The sequence below is a fragment of the Setaria viridis genome, chromosome 6, assembly GCF_005286985.2.
Source record: "Setaria viridis chromosome 6, Setaria_viridis_v4.0, whole genome shotgun sequence".
NCBI lineage: Eukaryota > Viridiplantae > Streptophyta > Magnoliopsida > Poales > Poaceae > Setaria > Setaria viridis.
The window spans coordinates 32,005,879-32,023,663 of NC_048268.2; the positions used below are offsets into that span (position 1 = coordinate 32,005,879).

Below are 17,785 nucleotides of genomic sequence, written 5' to 3' on the forward strand. Positions count from 1 at the left end.
GCATCTCCACCGGCCTCCTTTCCCCAATTCAGAGAATTGATAAAAAAATAGTACTTCAACCGTCTTTTTTTACCTTCCCTTTTTCTCAATAATTATTGGGATAACCCAATAATTCATCCCAACTCTCCCTAAATAAAGCAGTAGTTGTGACTCTCCCAATACGGTACTTGGATTGGGATGAGATTATTGGGAGACTGCAAAAACAACTCTCCCAATAACGATGAAAGTGGTATTGGAAGATCCTTATTAACCGGTTATTGGAAAATATTTATTGGAAAACTACTGGAGATGCTCTAAGAAATGAAAACGGAGGGACTATATCTAAACCAAACCAACTCATTGGTATAAGGCCAGTCTCAATGGCAGTGTCACGGGGTTTCATGGTCACTAAATCTCATGCCACATCATCAAAACTGCTGACTTGGCAAGCTCATTATAAGGAGAGAGGAGAAGAGAGTTTTATCCCTATGAAACCCACTTGGCACAGTTACCAAGTTCATGAAACCTGATAAAATTTGCCCTGAGCATGTTATGGTTTCATGGCACAACACATTTGATCATAACACAATGCAAGAATTAAATGATGCAGGCTATCTATGAAACCGTGCAATGAAACTATATGCACTGAGAGCGACAGTTTCATTTTATTGAAAAGCTGACATGGCACTCTTGGTAACAGCGCGATGAAATCATGCATTGAGACTGATCTAATAGCCTCAAATCCAATCAAACCACATGTCTCAAACCGGTTTTAAGCCACTTAAAACTAATTTTCTATATACTCTTCGGTTCTACTTTTAGAGTTTTTTAGAGTTTTTCAAACAAATTAAGAATGTTGATTAAAAGTCTATATTTCCCCTTATTAGAATAATTATACTTTTCCTATTTAATTGGTGGCAGACTTGCATACGGATATAATTTTCCTATTTAATTGGTGGCAGACTTGCATGTGGATCTGCATGCCATAATTGATTTGCATGCATGGAGGGCATTTTATACCTCTTATGCTAAATAAGCCACTTGGGAATTCAAAAGTAGCTATATTATGGGACAAAAAATTGAATGCTAAAAGTAGCTATATTCTAGGACGGAGATAGTATATCATATGGTTAGCTTTTGATGTGGGTCCACATGTAGATATAGTAGTACAAATTTGCATGAAGTAGCTGACTATCATTCCGAAATATCTCCAACAAATTTTAGTAAAATTCGCTAAAATTTTAAGGTGTGAACGTGAGGTTTTAGTTTTAAGATGTGGCTTTCGACGTGGGATCCATATGTAGATCTAGGCACGCGGATCTGCACGAAATAGCTAACTGTCATTCTAACACATCTCCAACAAATTTCAGTAAAATTCGCCAAAATTTTAAGGTGCGAACGCGAGGCTTTAGTTTTAGGGTCCGGCTTTCGACGTGGGGTCTAGGTGTTGATCTAGGCATGCGAATCTACACAAAGTTGCTGACTGTCATTCTGAGATATCTCCAACAAATCTTAGTTAAATTGATTAAAATTTTAAGGTGTGAACGTGAGATTTAAATTTTAATGTCCGGCTTTTGACGCTAGGTCACACATATAGCCTTACTAATTTTCTTATTATTGAATATTTTGAATTAATTAAACCAATTCTAACCGAACTAAACCATGCAATCGTTAAATCAAACCAAACTCAATCATTATATATCTCACCCCATTGTCTACGGACTAATTAAGAAAACCAAACCACTAAAATCAGTTTGAGACAAACCATTAGCAGCCTTGGTCATACACATAAAACCAAAGTTTAGAATGGTCGGCTTAGAACAACCTCAGAATATATCACTTAGTATTTGTAATTGGAGCAAGGATAGGGTAAAGATTAAAACAGTGGCATCGAGTCCTCTCGATAAAAAAAAGTAACCAACTGCTTGCACCACGCATACAAGATGGGGGATCGGTGCTAAACCTCCAGTCCTGTCGAGCCTATTGCCACGAGCTTGCGCTTGCACGGCACATTTAGTTTGATGTGATTCACGGGTTTCATCATGTCAAGTTGCTGACAGTAGCTACCAGCCGTCTTAACTCTCTCACTCTCTGCATGCTACTCCTACATTTTGATGTTTTCTTCTTACCTTCTTTGGGTCCTTTCCGATGGGCGAGAGTATGATGACAATGAACCGCACAAAGAAAGCCAGAAGCTCCGAACGGATCGATCACTTGCAATCTTATTTTCATACTATGGATCGTGCTCGTGCGTTGTTACGAGCAACAAAACATTTATATTACAATACACGGAGCATTCAACAAAATAATAAAATAAAAGTAAGCCCAAATAATTCTGTTATTCCTCTCGCTACTAAATCTGGACAACATCATTTATGTGAAATCAAAAGTATTCAATTGATTAACGGGAAGCAAAGCTACAAGCATTTCTTACCTGCAAGCACAATTTGTCCCATGTCAAGAAAGATTAGATGAAGAAAGATGAGATGAATTGCAATAAAAACATGTGTTTATATGGAATTCGTTTTGAAACTGAATTCCTTTTTACTTTAGGTCATAACTAATCTTTCTCCTTAGTCCTCATATTAAATCCAAGAACATGGTTACTAAATTAAATAAAGTTAGGTACACTACATAAAGATGTACTCATATTAGATGCACTGCTCCAAAAATTGAATGGTAAACAAAAGAGACAGGAAAGTCCAAAACCAACATTGATCATATTTTGGGATAGTATTGCAACAGCGATTTACGGGCGCACTCCTGCATAACGATTTTAAATATACTATCCTTAATCAAAATTGAACAATTTCACATGCATGAACTCACTACTGAAGTCTTTTGTGGTACCCTAAAGAACTGATGCGGCAGAACACCACAGTCATGGCGACACGCACATGATTTCACCATAGCGATCCTATCTGAGTCGTTGGACTGGACGAAGCCATTGAAGAGGCTAAAGGGATACAGTCACGACCATGACCGGCGGTGTAGACAACTGCAGGTCACTAAATCAATTTGACCACTGACATATTACTAATTTTAGGCCTTTTGCAAAAATCGTTGAATACACAGTGGCACAATTCATCAAACAGGCAGCGAGCATAGTATTACCATAGAACAAATGAGGCTAACTATTATATTTTTTGTTGAAACTATATTAATGAACGACATATCAAACTTATCTTGACTTACAATGGCTGCACCAACTGGGTCCATTCAGGCATCCAACCCTAAATATAGTTTAGCAGCAGTACAACAATCAGGCCAATTACATTTGTGACGACAATGAAAAGGTGAGATACTTATATGACAAAGCTCATATAAGTTGATACTCAACCGATATTTAGAAAAAAAGAATGAGGAAATGATATTTAGAAAATTAAACATGCAACGTTCAACTATGAAATGCATAAAAAAAAGTACAGAGAAAAACAAACAAGTATAAGCAGGTACTCACCGTGAATAAGTAATTGTTACCTGAAACTTCATAAACACTTCTGATAGCTCTACTAAAAGGTATATCAGATGTATGTAGATGAACTTTCAAATTTATTTCAGTTCTGCTACAGAAAGATAAAGCTTCAATATGTGAAGTAGTTCTCGTGCCACAAAGCTTTTGATTTCTTTATGAAATAGTTCCCATGCAAATGAAACAGCACTCAAATTTCTTTATGAAAGAACATTAGCTGGTCATTCTTTCTAAAATAGTGGAAATATTGGCATGGAGAAAATCACATGCATGCTCTTTGGTTCTGAATTAACCAAGTAAAAGACATCCAGTCCTACCCTTATATATGAAGAGACCTGTATATTCACGTGTAATGTCTGGCTTCATACCTAAACTATATTCAGAGACCTATATCTACCCTTATATGTCCACCGACAAAACAATATGAAATATGGGGAAACACTGGACAAAAACAAAAGGGGCACTACAAAGCGGTTTCTAGTAGATCCAGCTAATAACAAGAACTAATCCGCCCAACTAATGATGTTTATCCAGAAAGAAAAAGTTAGGGTAGGGGAAGAGATGCTACTACCTGATTCCTACGAGCTCGTTTGGTGAGGCCGATTGACTTTAAACTGACACAAGGATAATCAAATGAAAATAATTATTAGATGTATACCACCACTGGTAAGCAAAGTAAATAAAGTTACAAACCATAGAGCATTTGCAAAGTATAATCTTGCACGATGTATACCTTACATCTAGTTGTGAGGACAGATACAAATTACAGAGCACCTGCAAAAAAAAAATGAAAATAGCATCACATGGGCATGTACCTTGGTCAGAACACCAATCAAAAAAGGTATTAATATAGGAAAAGAACTGACCTGGGCAATGCTTAAAACAGAAACAACATGCACATGGTTGCCTTCTCCCAGCAAGTTTGGTCCTTTTTGAACTGTATATAGGAAAATGAAAATTAGCTTCACAAAAATAATTTTAATTTTTTGGTAAGTACTTATAGCTTCACAACATGCACATGGACGCAGGAATTTACCTGTATAATGATTACACTGATTTTATTAGGGAACTCCTTTGGCAAATCCCTCTGTTCCTTTCTTTCCTTTTCTGCAAGCACATCCAAAACAAAAGGACCACGTTGCTGCTTCCCAGAATGCATCTGACCTTGCTCAGGAACTTTCCTGCTGTTGTGCTTCTGCTGCTGGGAGAAACTCGGCGTCGTACATGAATACACAACATCAGATCATCACGTATAGTGAACTGGTTGCATTGGCTACAAATTATGTGCTATAAATAAAGTCTGAATTTTGAATCCCTAGATATGGCATCTGCTGCACAACAGTTTGTTGGCTAATTGAGTAATCATGAATTGCAAGATGATGGTGATGGTAGTCTGCACTAAGGTCATAGGTCGAGATGGAATTGGGGATCAATCAGCAAAGTAAAAAAAATAAATTCACCTCATAAATTGATGATCCAGTGAAGCCTAATTGATGATGGAGATGAATAGAGGACAAGGTACCTGAATGCAGGAGCGCTGCAGTTCTCTAACCGCCAGCCCTGAGGAAATAATAATCTGCATAAAGAAACTCTAATCAAGCATCTATGTATGAATGACCATGGGGTTCGATTAAGGCATGGCAAATTGGATTGACTTGGATAAGCTTACAAAATCAAATCGATCCCTTACCTGGTGTAGATGTAGATCAAGCCACCATCGACTCCACACGAGGATAACGATACTCCAGGACTGCAGTCTCCTTATGCAAGCTGGTCCCTCGTGCTTGGATGGCACCAGCAACAACCTCTCTGCTGGTCCCTCGAGCCAGTGTGGAGCTGCAGAGGGAGCGCAGCGTGGAAGAGCCGGAGGCAGCGCTGGCGTGGAGGGATGAAAGCATCTAGGCTCCTAACTTGTGTTTTGGTAATTAATGACGATCTTGGTGGACTAACAATTTCATTGAGAATATAAGTATAGATTAGTCCCGGAATTGAATTGATCTTCAAAGGATGCTATGGTGATAGCTTGGATGGTTTGTTCCTTGGAAAGCTCAAGGCAACGAAGTACCACTTTGCTCAAACAATTGCATTGCATGCATATGGACTAACATAGTTTAAGAAAGTGAAAACGATGAGAAGAAAAAGATGTTGTAGAAGAGTGTTGACTGTATAAAGGCGGACGGTCCGCGCCTTAGAAGCGGACGGTCAGCCTAACTTAGACAAAGTCATGTTTTCGGGCTTAGGGGCTTTTGCTTAAAGGCGGACTGTCCGCAGGTGTTTGAGCGGACCGTCGGTAGTTTAGAAGTTCGAACTGACCGTGCTGAAAAAGTATAACGCGGACGGTCCAACCCTATAAGGGCGAACAGTCCGCCACCTCTGTAACGGTACAATCTGACACCCATTAAATGCTGAAGTAGCCGTTGGACTTGAACAGCAGATGGTCCGGCCCCTGTGAGGCGGACGATCCACGAGTCCCCAGTTTTCACGAGTTTTGAACCCAACGGCTAGCTTTTGGAAGAAGAGCTATATATACTTCACCCCTGGGCATGGGTGAGCTCTCCTGGTACTTTGGAAAGCCTTGTTGACATTCTTGAGCCTTCTTCCACCTCTCACTCACTCACTTTGCTTGGAGATTGCATTCTTGTGAGATTGAGAGCATCCTAATGCATTGCATCAAGAGTTTGAGCTTTGTGGCACTAGGGAGTCTTCAAGCAAGCGTCATTGGCTTGTTACTCTTGGAGGTTGCCGCCTCCTAGACGGCTTGGAGGCTGTGAAGCCGTTGAGCCCTTCAAGGAAGATTGTGAAGGAGCCCCGGCTATTCTTGTGAGGGGTTTGTGCTCACCTCGCCGGAGTCCTAAAGAGCAACATTAGTGGAATCAAGGTTTGGAGAGGTTCTTTGATTCAAGCCAACTCAAACTTCAAGCAATGTCTTGATAGAGGAGCGGTTGAAGCATTGAATCCACCTCAACGTGGATTAGGGGTGACCGGCAAGTCATCGACACCACGGGAAAAATTCGTCTCTTGTGTTCGGTCTTCTCTTTGCTCAATTTCATTATTGCAATTTATCTTGAGCAAGTACATTCCTAGAGATTGAATTGAACCTTGTCACCCTAGGTTGCAATCCCTCATCTAATTATTGAATAGCTAAAAATAGTTTTCCTCTTGTGTTACTAATTAAATTTCTTTAGTATTGTGATTTTAGTTGAAACCGCCTATTCACCCCCCTCTAGTCAGTATCCTAGATCCTACAAGGGGCAGCCGGGCAGGGGGCGCACTGGTGTTCCCGACGTGGTGGCGGACGGAGGAGCCGTGGCCGGGCAGCGGACGGAGGAGGTGGCTGCGCCGAGGAACAGGACGACGCCGGCGGAGGCGGTGGACGGCACGGGAGTTGACCGGCAGGAGAGAAGGAGGACGTCGAGAGGGAAGGAGGAGGCGGAGGGCAACGAGGATGGGGATTGGGAAGGAGGCGGCGAGATGACGGGGGTGGCGGCGGCGTAATGGGGTGGCGAGATGGATGACGGGGGCGGCGGTGGCGCGTAGGGTTCCCCAGAAAAAAAAAAAGGAGCGAGGGCGAGCGAGATGACGGGGTGCAGGGGCGGGCGAAAAAAGCGGGGTGCAGGGGAGGGCGCGGTGGAGCGAGGCATACCCATCGGCGGAGTAAAAAAAAAGTAGAAGACATTTTTTCTCCTTTTTGGTTTTTTTAGCTGTAGAGATATAGTGTTGCGTGGGTTTGCATAGAAACGGTACGAAAGGTAAATCTGCTACGGCAAATCTTTCAAAAAGTGAAAGTGATTTGTGATCCTTCTGATTTCTGGAGCTGCATTTCTGGATCAATGCCAAACCCTTGCTACGCTACTTCGAGCATTTGTGTTCCAGCACTTCATGGCTGTTATGGAACGGAAAGTGCATAATTTTTGTGGTTCCCTAGGTTTGGGCTCAAGTCGATTTTTTTAAGCGAATACCAAAGTTTCATTCGTCACAGCAGATATTACAATCTTGATCAGTTATCTCCTTAAGCTATTCAGGAGTGTAGTCGAGTTGGGCTGGCCATCAACATGTCCCATAGGCCAACGGCACCATGCATGAAAGTCCAAAGAAGCAAAGCCGAGTATGGCCCTGTTATTTAGATTCCATCCAGTCATCTGCACAAGCTGAGCAAAAAGCTGCTCGGGTCTTCGATGCGCCCATTTTTAAGCTCCATGCACATACGCACTTATCGTGTACTCTTTCCGTCTCAAATTACTATTCGTAACCAAAGCTATGCTACTGCTATATATACTTTTGTCTAACTTAAGGTCCAGCGTTACCATGATATATGTGATGTCGCCGACTCAAGCATCTTCCTTGTTATTAGCCATAGCTAACAGAAAACTAACATAATCTAATTAATTCTAGATACGGAACTGCAGGCCTGCAGATAACACCAGGTAATTTCAGTTGGCAGGTTATATCCATATAAGAAAGACTAGAGTTGCCACAATCAACTCCAACTGAACATACAAACTCAACTACATTGAACAATGACACAACTGTCGCTACAAACACGGTTAATCAAAACAAATGTTACTTAGACACACTGAACAAAACACATGTTATTTAACACATTATATTATCACATCAGCTAAACATATACAGACTTACAGTTAGTACATACACTACAGACTTCAGATTAAGCAAGCCGCCAATTCAGATAGATCAGAAAAACTTCCTTTCTGAATTAGCACGGCCAGAGAATTGAAGATTCAAACGAAGCTACCAACATTATACACATGCACATAGCTAGATTACATTTACATATATATCAAACCTACCAAGTAGTCCAACGCTAACTCTAGTACCCAAGCTTCAAATCCAGCGCCGCGTTCAAGCTGCCGTCTTCATCGCTCTTCCATGGCAATGCCGGCATCGTCCCCGGCGGCGGCAGGTTGAGGTCCAGCGTGGTGGCCACCACCGCCGCAGCCACCTCTGACGTTGCCAGCAACGGGCTGCAGCTGCTAGGTGTTGCAACCGCCATCACCTCTGCGCATGCCTTCTCCCAGTGGCACCGCTTGTGCCCGCCGAGAGCCTGCCCGGTGGCGAACTCGCGAGCGCAGACGCTGCACTTGTGGTCGTCGCACTTGGGCGGCGCGGCGGCGGTCGGCGAAGAAGCCGGCGTGCTGTAGCTCTTCTTCTTCGCGCTAGACGAGGCGAGGACGCCCTTCTTGCCCTTGCCGACGCCGGGAGTACGTGCGCCGGCGAGCATGAGCAGGCTCGCGGCGATCTCGCGCTCCTGCACGGTGAACTGCTGGCCCGCGGCCGCCGCCGCCACGGCGAGGGGCGGCGCGCCCACGGCGTGCTGCTGCTGGTGGTGGCCGTGCCGGAAGTGCGGCGGCGGCGTGATCCCGCGCCACTGCCGCTCCGGGTGGCACCGCATGTGGCCGAACAGCGCCTTCCACGACGCGAACCGCTTGCCGCACTCGGTGCACGGCAGCGTGTCCCCCGTGGGCGAGGACCGCACCCTGGCGAACGAGGAGGAGGAGGCAGCGCCGTCCGTCCGCGGCCTCCGCGCCTGCAGCGGCCTCGGAGAGAGCGCGCAGGCTAACGCGGGAGGCGGCAACGCGAGCGCCAGGGTGAGCGTCGTGTCGTGGTGAGGCGGCGGCGGCGGTAGCGGCAGCGGCGGCGGAGGAGGGCGAGGAGAAGAACGAGACGCGGCAGGCTGTAACGGAGTGGCCATGGCGAAACAGATTGATCAGGATGGCTGGGCAAGGGAAAGTGGAAGTTGCGGAGGAGGTGCGGGCATGGCGGCGGATATGTACGGACGCGCTCATATCGCGGCGGTTGCCGGCTCGCCGGCGGTTGCTGCGTGCTTTGAGAGGATGCCTGCGGGCTGCGGTTGCATGTACCTTCGTGCGGGCCAAGATGGTACAAAAAAATTTGTTGCGTAATATTACCATTTACCACCACGCTAAAGCAAACGCCTGCTCTAATAAATCAATATTCTTGAGATGTCACGTTTTACTGTCTTCTGATGAATGTTCATCATTCGATAATCATCTACTGAAAACCCCCCTCAAGCCCTCAACGTTTGTGAAAACTGAGCGAGACTTTTTGACATATGGTCGAATGATTTATGAAAACGGGCATTTTCTGAACCTAGTTGGCCAATTTTATAAAAATCGTGCAACAACATTTTCATCGAGTGGAAGGCGATGTGCTCGTCGACAACAAGGCATCAGTGGTGACTCTATTAATCTTGAGGATTTGCGAGCTCAGTTTTTCGGATATGCTCGTAGGGGTAGGGTTGCGTTCATATATTCGTAGGGACGAGTGTCTGTGCGTGTATGCAAACATCTGCGTATGTGCTGTGTGTTCCGAAAAAAAAACTTATCCATGTCACTCTATATAGATATATCACCTCCAGCGATCCATATGTAACACGATTTTCAAAAATAATATGGATCCGCACGTATGGAATGTTATTCATAACATGATATTCTATTGAAACATAATACAATTTGTGAGTGTATTTTTTTTGAAATTTTGAATATATTTAAAATTTAACTTTAAAAAAGCCATAAATTCACCCCCTACGCCATCGTAAAAGAAGTCAACTCCCTCATATTATATGGTCTTCTTGTGTGGCACAGGAGTTCTTGAATTGCCTTGAGAGCCATTACACCAAACTTTTGTCCTTCGCTGCCACATCCGTGGAGGACCTGATAAGTGATAAGTGGAAGCGAGAGAGATGGAAACTGATGATTGGAGAATTATGCCATTACGGTCTATGGGTGCCTTTTCTTCCATGTGATTTTGTATGGAAGGTGTATGGGGGTGTCCGTTACTTGCATAGGGGTTTTCATTTAGCCCAAGCGTAGTTGGGCTGGGCCATCAACGCGCTACTCTCAAGCGCCATCCATTTTATTGGCCCATCATACCATAACGATCAACGGAGAAACACCGACAACATGTTTTTCTCAAAAAAAAAAACAGAGAGAGAAACACCGACAACATACGACTCACCGGCTCACGCACACATTCACTGCAAGTCTACAAGAGGCCATATCACAATTTTTGGTTCCCCTGCACTATTAGCTGGACCTCTTTTTTATCCTTGTCCCGTGCATTCTCGCAAGTCGCAAGCCACCACGCACGGGCACGGCAGACGGCAGGTCGGTAGCGTCGCGTACTCGCGTCCGCCGTCCGGTGTACCTGGCTCTACCTGAAGGAGAAGGGGAGGACTGAGGAGGAGCTGGTCCAGGCGAGCTGCCGCGTGCACGTCGCATCAGGGGTTCCCTCGCTGGACCAACCAGGAAGATCTTGCCGTGGCGGATACCACACCACCAGCGTACCCTTCTTCCACCCACGCGCATCTCTTTTCCTGACCATACCCGGCTGTCTCACGACTGATGCCGGCATATCAAGCCTGATATGAGTGATGATTATTGGTTCTCCTTCTTTGATCCATTACTGAAAACACATCAACAAAAAAAGTCCAAAATGCACGTACCACTCATGGAATGGAGGAGCGCAGGATTACGGATCCGCGCTTGACAATTGCGGTTTCAGAATCCAGGCAGCGGCAGGGTTCACTTCAAGACCGGTCACAGCTGCACCGGTGAGTGTTGACATGTGCATCGACTAATCATGGATACGGAGCGCTGCAGGATCCCAAGGAAGGATCTCCGTCGTCGGGCAACAACGGGGTCGAGACGACACGGGTGAAATCCTTCCTGGATTCGCATTGCAATTGTACACGCTACGGTACTGCAACTGCAAGTGCTAAAAAAGGGTCTGAAGTCTGAACAGTGAGCATGATCTCTGCAAACCACGAGCGGAACAGCGGTCCGCAGACCCATCGAATCCAAGCGGAACCCCACAGGCAGAGGCACCGCGCTGTCGCTGCTGCCGCAGCTGCATGCAGAGCTCGGCAGTGAGCTCTCTGGTCACGGCAGCCGGTTAGGGGTGGGGCTAAGCCCTATCACATCGAATGTTTAGATTAATTAGAAATATTAAATATAAACTATTTACAAAACTCATTGCACAGATGAAGGCTAAACAGTAAGACGAATATTAGATTTAATAGATTCGTCTTGCCGTTTAGTCTCCATCTGTGTAATTAGTTTTATAATTAACTTACATTTAGTTCTTCTAATTAGTCTCCAAATATTCGATGTGACACGGAAGCCAAACACTCCTTAATCTTCGATCAAGGCAGCCGGTGTGTGCGCGCGCGGTGGTGCCCTCCGGCCCCGGCTCAGCAGCCGTCCACGCATGCCGAAATGGGACTTGCGCAAAGAGGAGCGGAGACGGCGAGTGGGACGGGATGACACGGGCCGTCTTGATTCCTTTTTTTTTCCCCTCTTGTCCTCGTTCTAACGAGCTGGGAGGCAGCGCGCGGGGACGAGGTTCATGCCGTGCCGGAGACGGAGATCACCCGTGTCGAAATACCAGCAGCCTTTGGCGGGCTTGAAGACCACCCCTGCGGTGCCTCGCCTCGCCTCGCCTCTGGCTGGCGGAAAAAAGTGCAAGAGCATCGGACTAAAAGTTGACGTCAACCTGTCTCCAAAACGGATGCGTTGCAACGACGAGCAGGTGGGCGCGACCGCCGAGGATGGGCGCAAACGCCGCGAGGATTCGAGCGGGTGGGCCACGTGCGCGGCGCCGCGCCGCCCGGACGGCGTCGTCGCCCGCCTAACGCCGCGCCGTCCCGCACCCACCTGACGGCGTTCGGATCGGAACGCTCCGCTAGCTCTCCGGCGTCTCCAGTCTCCACCTCACGCGCTCGGCGACAAGCGGGGGCGACCGGCCGAGGCGGGGCGGAGAGGAGCCAACCGCACGCGGGCACAGGAGGCCACCTGTCACGGCTCACGAGGCGACGGGGGAGGGCGCGGCGCGGTGGGGTCGGTCGAGTCGTCGAGACGTGGGACGGTGAGGGTGGACGGAGAGAAAAGGAGAGGCTCAGCTGGTAGGGTCGTGCTGGCCGCACGTGACCGGAGCCGCTCCGACGTCGACGCCTCCCTCGCGTGACCTCGACGGCGACGGCACCGGGGTCCGGGGGGGCCACAGCGACGTGCCCGCCACACTTGATCCCCCGAACGCCCAAGAACGTTTCTTCAGGCAGTTTTTCGTCCATTTTTTCTGAATGTGCGTCTGCTCCACAGCTTGTCTGGAAGGTCACATGCACGCATGTACTAACTACCTTTGAGTACACGTAAGCGTGCTTACGCATTTCGTAACGTAATTTTGGATCACAGCCCGATACCGATACTGTTGTACGCGTCGGTGTCACTTCTCACACAATTGAAAAAAAAAGATCGGAGGTTTGGTTCTTTAGTCCGGACTAAAATTCATGTCATATCGAATATTCGGATATTAGTTAGAAGGACTAAACATTAGCTAATTATAAAACTAATTACACAAATGGAGGTTGATTCGCGAGACGAATCTATTAAATCTAATTAATCTATCATTAGCACATGTTTACTATAGCAACATATTGTCAAATCATAGACTAATTAGATTTAATAGATTCATCTCGTAAATTAGTCTCAAAATTGATTTTGTAATTAATCTATACTTAATATTTTTAATTAATATCTAAACATTCAAGGAATTTCGGGAAGTCAAAAGCACCAAACGGGGTCCTTACGCACGAAAAAAGAATTTGACGAGCCAAAACACAGAGGCCCGCATCCCAGAAAAAGGAGCAGAAGCCCTTTTCCTGGCCGCCTCTTTTGTCCCCGCGCGCGCAGGGGTGCTCGGGACCCACCGGCCACCGCCGGGGTGCGCTGGCCACGTGATCCGCCCAGGGGCCGGACGGCGACGAGCCGACGACGACGTGCTCCCCTCCCCTCCTCGGCTCCTCCCCCTCGCCCTCACGTGATCCGGTGGCGCGGCGCCAACCGCATGCGCCCACCCACCCCACCCCACCCGGCCCACCGCGCACCACGCGTCCCTCATCGGGGGCGCTGATGCTTAATTAAGGGGTCACATGGCGCGCAAGCACGGGGGATTAAGTGGGGGGGCATCAGCATCACGGCTAGTTAATCCAAATCCTGGCGCCCAAGCAACAGCAGGTTGAGGTGTGGGGGCAGCAGGGTTATGACTTTGTAGCTGCGGGCAGATTAATTTACGGATCCCTAAGCCGATTCTTTAAAGAAAGGGGGAGGGGGAGAACTGGAGACCCTGCAGCGCAGGGGGAATGTCCATCAAGTGGTGAACCCAATCTTTAATCCGGCCCGCTTAAATTATTACTCCGATCCCGCGGGCCTTTTCATCATCCATCGCCCGGAATCTTCCTCTCTGTCAGACTGTCATTGTGTCGGCTACCTCGGTCACTCCACTAATCTAATCCACCTCAAATTCATTAACTATAGTTTATTTACTTAGTTTAATTCTATTTAATTACTCCCCGCAAAAGGACGGAGCTAGCTGCCACGTAAGTCGGCGAGTGTTTTTTTTCTTAAGAGCTCTTTTGTTTATCCCATGGAGCTGGCATGTCCGGCTTTGGGCGGAGGGAGGGCGCGCATGGGACGTACGCTGTGGCGTGTTCCCGTACTCGAGTGCTTCATTCCTCTTTAGAGTAAGGAAGGAGGATGAACAAGAACAATGCGAGTAGGTAGGTGGGGAAGGGGTCATGTGACTCCATGATTGCCATTAGCGTGACTAATAATTAACTTCATCCTGTCCATCAAGGAAACACAAACCAATCCCTTGCTTTTAGTTCTTTCTTATGTTCTCCGTGTCGACTTCATTTCGTGGGTCAGTTCCGCAGTCCTACTTAATAAAGTTTCTGCTTAATTTGGCTCAAATTTTGCATGAAGTAAATAATTCAATTTATCGCATATGTTTTGTGCTGTATTATCTCCCTTAATTGGCTGAATCTTTTCTGAGCGGGGAATTAATTGGTTAGATCAAACAAGGTTTTGTGCACAAATTGCTCGAGTTTTTACATTCGACAGCTTGGCGGTGTGGACAAAAGTTTGGACGTGATATAAAGTAATGCATTCCAAACAGCATTGTTAAATTGTTAATGTCTTTAATGATTGATTTGGTAAAGAAAAATAGGGAGAACATGGGGGGATGCCGCGAACATGATGGAGGAGGGGACGGATCCAAAGCGAGGGAGCGTGCATGCATGCATGAGAATATACAAAATAGAGAGAAAGGGGTTTAGCGTAACATGGCCGGTGATGCAAACAAAGCCCTACAGGCTGTTGTGCCGTGCATACGGGATGTGGATTACTTGTAAAGCTAGTTTTAAAAACATGCTTAGATCTCTGCGGAAATGATTGGCGCCAGGCACTTTCTCTGACACGGGGATACTGTTGTCAGAAGAGCTATCGATTTGTTAAGTGAAAGCCTGGCATGGACGCCTGGTGAAGTGGTGACTGCCTATAGAGGGCTGCTCTGTAAACTTTGGACTACCTAGTGTATTGGAGATGTACAATGGTCAGGCGATGTACTCCTACACAGCTAAAAAAGTATATTCACACTGACATTTTCATCGTTTCTAATTAACGGAAGCAGGGTTTATTTCTGTCATCATCAGTTATTTACTTTGTTGATTTATTTGAGTAATTGGATAAAAATCAGGGTAATGCTACATCTCGGCTGTCCGGTGCATGGTGAAAATATCGGACGCCGGTCCACACAGAAAAAACATATTATACTTCTTCACCACACGTTGCCTCCACGCATTCATTCTTATCGTTTCACTTTCCTCTCCTCTGGTTCCTTCCATGAGAAGCTACTCCCTTTCTCATCCAGGCATCCAGTCCACACACACGCTAGATGCTAGTGAGATTACAGGGGTCATCCCCCGCACCCCCAAAGGCCAAAGCAGTGCGTCCACCGAGCTCCCACTAGGCGCCGCCACCGCCGACATGGGTCACGAGCTATTCCCATTCGCGTCGTTTGATGACATGGTCGCAGGACGCTGAGTCGCTTGCTCCCATGCCAGTGGCCGAGCCATGCGCTTGCTCCTACTCATGTGCCTACCGGGAGGAGGTCCATGGAAGGGAAAGATGGATGTATGCACCATGACTCCATGAGAGCATTCTATTGTGCTCTTGAGGAAGAAGACTTCATGTTTAGAGGCACCAGTAAGCCACGACGCACTGAAATTTTATGATGTTACAGTTGGTATTTTTAAGATGTTGGGATTAGTGTTTGTTGATGTTGCACTAGATGGTCTTTGATGTTGCAATATTGGTTTTGAGATGTTCAGTTTCATGTTCGGTTTTTCCGATGCATTGGATGGTTTGAGATGTTGGGGCAGCCTCGCTGACGGGGGGCTTCTTTGTGATGGATATGAGTCTCCTTCATGGATGAGGTCTCTGGATCTGCACGGGACTTTTCAATGTTGCAGTAGCTTATCTGAGATGTTTCGCTAATTAACCTTTGATGTTGCATCGTCTATCAAGTAGATCTGCAATGTTGCTAATGTTATAAGAAAATGTTACATGTAATGATTTTTAATGTTTCACGCATGTGCGACTGATAGACTGAGATTTTCGTAGATTGATTTTTCATGTTGAATATTTGCTTTTGAGATGTTGCAGTAGTTAAATTGTGATGTTTCGCTTGTTGGTTCAGAGATGTTGCAAAAAGTTTATTAGCCTAATTTTGCTGTTAGGGGGACCATGGCATATGGGATTTTGAGTTATGAACTCGTTTTTTGGATAGACGCAAGGCAGGTATGTCCGATCAGGGAGGAGGAGCTGATTGCTGAAATGACAGCTTGCGAAAAAGAAATCAATGTTACTTTGCAACATTAAGCAAATGTTTCAGTGAAAGTTTTTTTTTAATTTAATAGTAGCATTCCAATGTCCGATGTTACGCCCGGATGTTGGACGTCTGGACACTAGCAGCGCCCTAAAAATTAACAAAACTATATGTACATTCGGTAAATTTATTACAAAACTACACATCTGTAGTAATTCTTGCGGCAATTTGTTTCACGAGAGACTAATGATTGGCATATACATACATGGAGAATAGAACAGTGCCGTTTGTGAAGGAAACACGAGTGGCCCGGCACTTGTTTACGGTTTCTAGCTGGTTAGCGTCCGCCGTGCCACGCTACTTCGCATAGCCCCGCACTAAACAAAGCACCGCCACCCGCGACCTGGCGTAGCGTAGTCACTGTCTTTTTTTTTCTCTCTCGGTACACCGGGAGGCCATATACGTATGCGCGCATGTGCGTATCTCGCCTGCTGGCCGGTCGCGCTTTCGCCTCCAACCACCGCGGCGTATGGGTGTCACCTGTCGGCCACAAGCTCAGAGGGTGACGAGTAAAGGCGTCGCGCCAGGCATCTGCCGACCCGTCCCTAGCTTGGCAAAGAATGGCCTAGCCTTTGGAAAGAACCCGTATCGAGTTGGCGAGGCACATGTCAGTGTGGATCGGTTCGGTGCGCATCTCATCGCGAGAGAAAAAAGGCTTGTTGATCCTGATCGCCATACGGGCGCAGCTGGAGAGGTCTCCGCCCTGGCTGCGATCTCGATCGGCAAGGCCACCAGCAGTCTAGCACAGAAAAGCCGGACGCGGACGCACCGCCTCGTACGCTCGCTCACGGCGCGGGCGTGTCCGTCCGTGCGTGCCCGGGCCCCGGCGCGAGCACGCCACGCGCGCCTCTGGCCGGCCGGTCCCGACACTGCGGGTCGGCACGTGCGGGGGTGCCAGGCGCCGCACGTGGGTCGTCGGCCTACGGCCTGCCCCCTTGCAACTGCAAAAGGCTGCGGCGCGGGCAGGGAGGCATGCACGGGCCCCGCCGGCCGCGCACGCGACGCGAGGCAGGGTGCAGTGCGCCTGCGCGCGTGCGGCCTGTGGCGTCGCGCTTGGAGTTGGAGCCGGGCCGCCGGAGGGAGGGGGGCCATGGCTGCTCTGCGCACCCGCACGGGGCCTTGTCCCCCGTCACCTCGGCGCCGCGGAGGGGGAGGGGAGTAATTGGACGAGGTGACGGCTCGTACCCTCGTCGTACGTGGCCGCACATGCGGCGGAATTCAATGGTTTATTACTTCCGTGGAAACGGATCTCGATGGGATGCTGCTTGCATCGTGCACGGCGACCAGCTACGAGGTTTACATGGGCTCGTACACGAACGAAATGAAAATTGAACGTCGCTGCCCAGCCCTGTGGATGAATGGATCACATAGAGGGCATGATCACGTAAACCCAAGTGGAACGTTGCTAGACTCTACTCGATCGACTTGCCCGGCTCCGGTTGATCGCGCGCGCAACGCACGACGCACGAAGCTAGTTGTTTTTGGTCCCTGCACGAGCAAGTTGGGAAAGAAATCCTCCAGTCACTCGAGTATATAAAGCTGCTGGCACACTGGCTCGACACGTATCAGCAT

The 17,785-nt window shown here is 47.3% G+C and overlaps 1 protein-coding gene and 1 long non-coding RNA gene across 2 annotated transcripts; one reads left to right on the forward strand and one right to left on the reverse strand.

The window, feature by feature from the left end:
* Nucleotides 1-8,279: 8,279 nt before the first annotated feature.
* On the reverse strand, nt 8,280-9,383 carry LOC117861910 (zinc finger protein ZAT2). Its single transcript, XM_034745430.2, has one exon. It carries the CDS (start codon nt 9,159-9,161, stop codon nt 8,280-8,282), a length of 882 nt encoding a protein of 293 aa, XP_034601321.1. The 5' UTR covers nt 9,162-9,383.
* A 5,786-nt stretch (nt 9,384-15,169) lies between these two features.
* On the forward strand, nt 15,170-15,967 carry LOC117861334 (uncharacterized). Its single transcript, XR_004641755.2, has 2 exons — nt 15,170-15,531; nt 15,657-15,967. It is a non-coding gene; the product is annotated as an uncharacterized lncRNA (long non-coding RNA).
* Nucleotides 15,968-17,785: the final 1,818 nt, after the last annotated feature.

Coding starts and splice junctions, on each gene's coding strand:
- LOC117861910 (XM_034745430.2), bottom strand. CDS start 9,161: ATGGCCACTCCGTTACAGCCTGCCGCGTCTCGTTCTTCTCCTCGCCCT.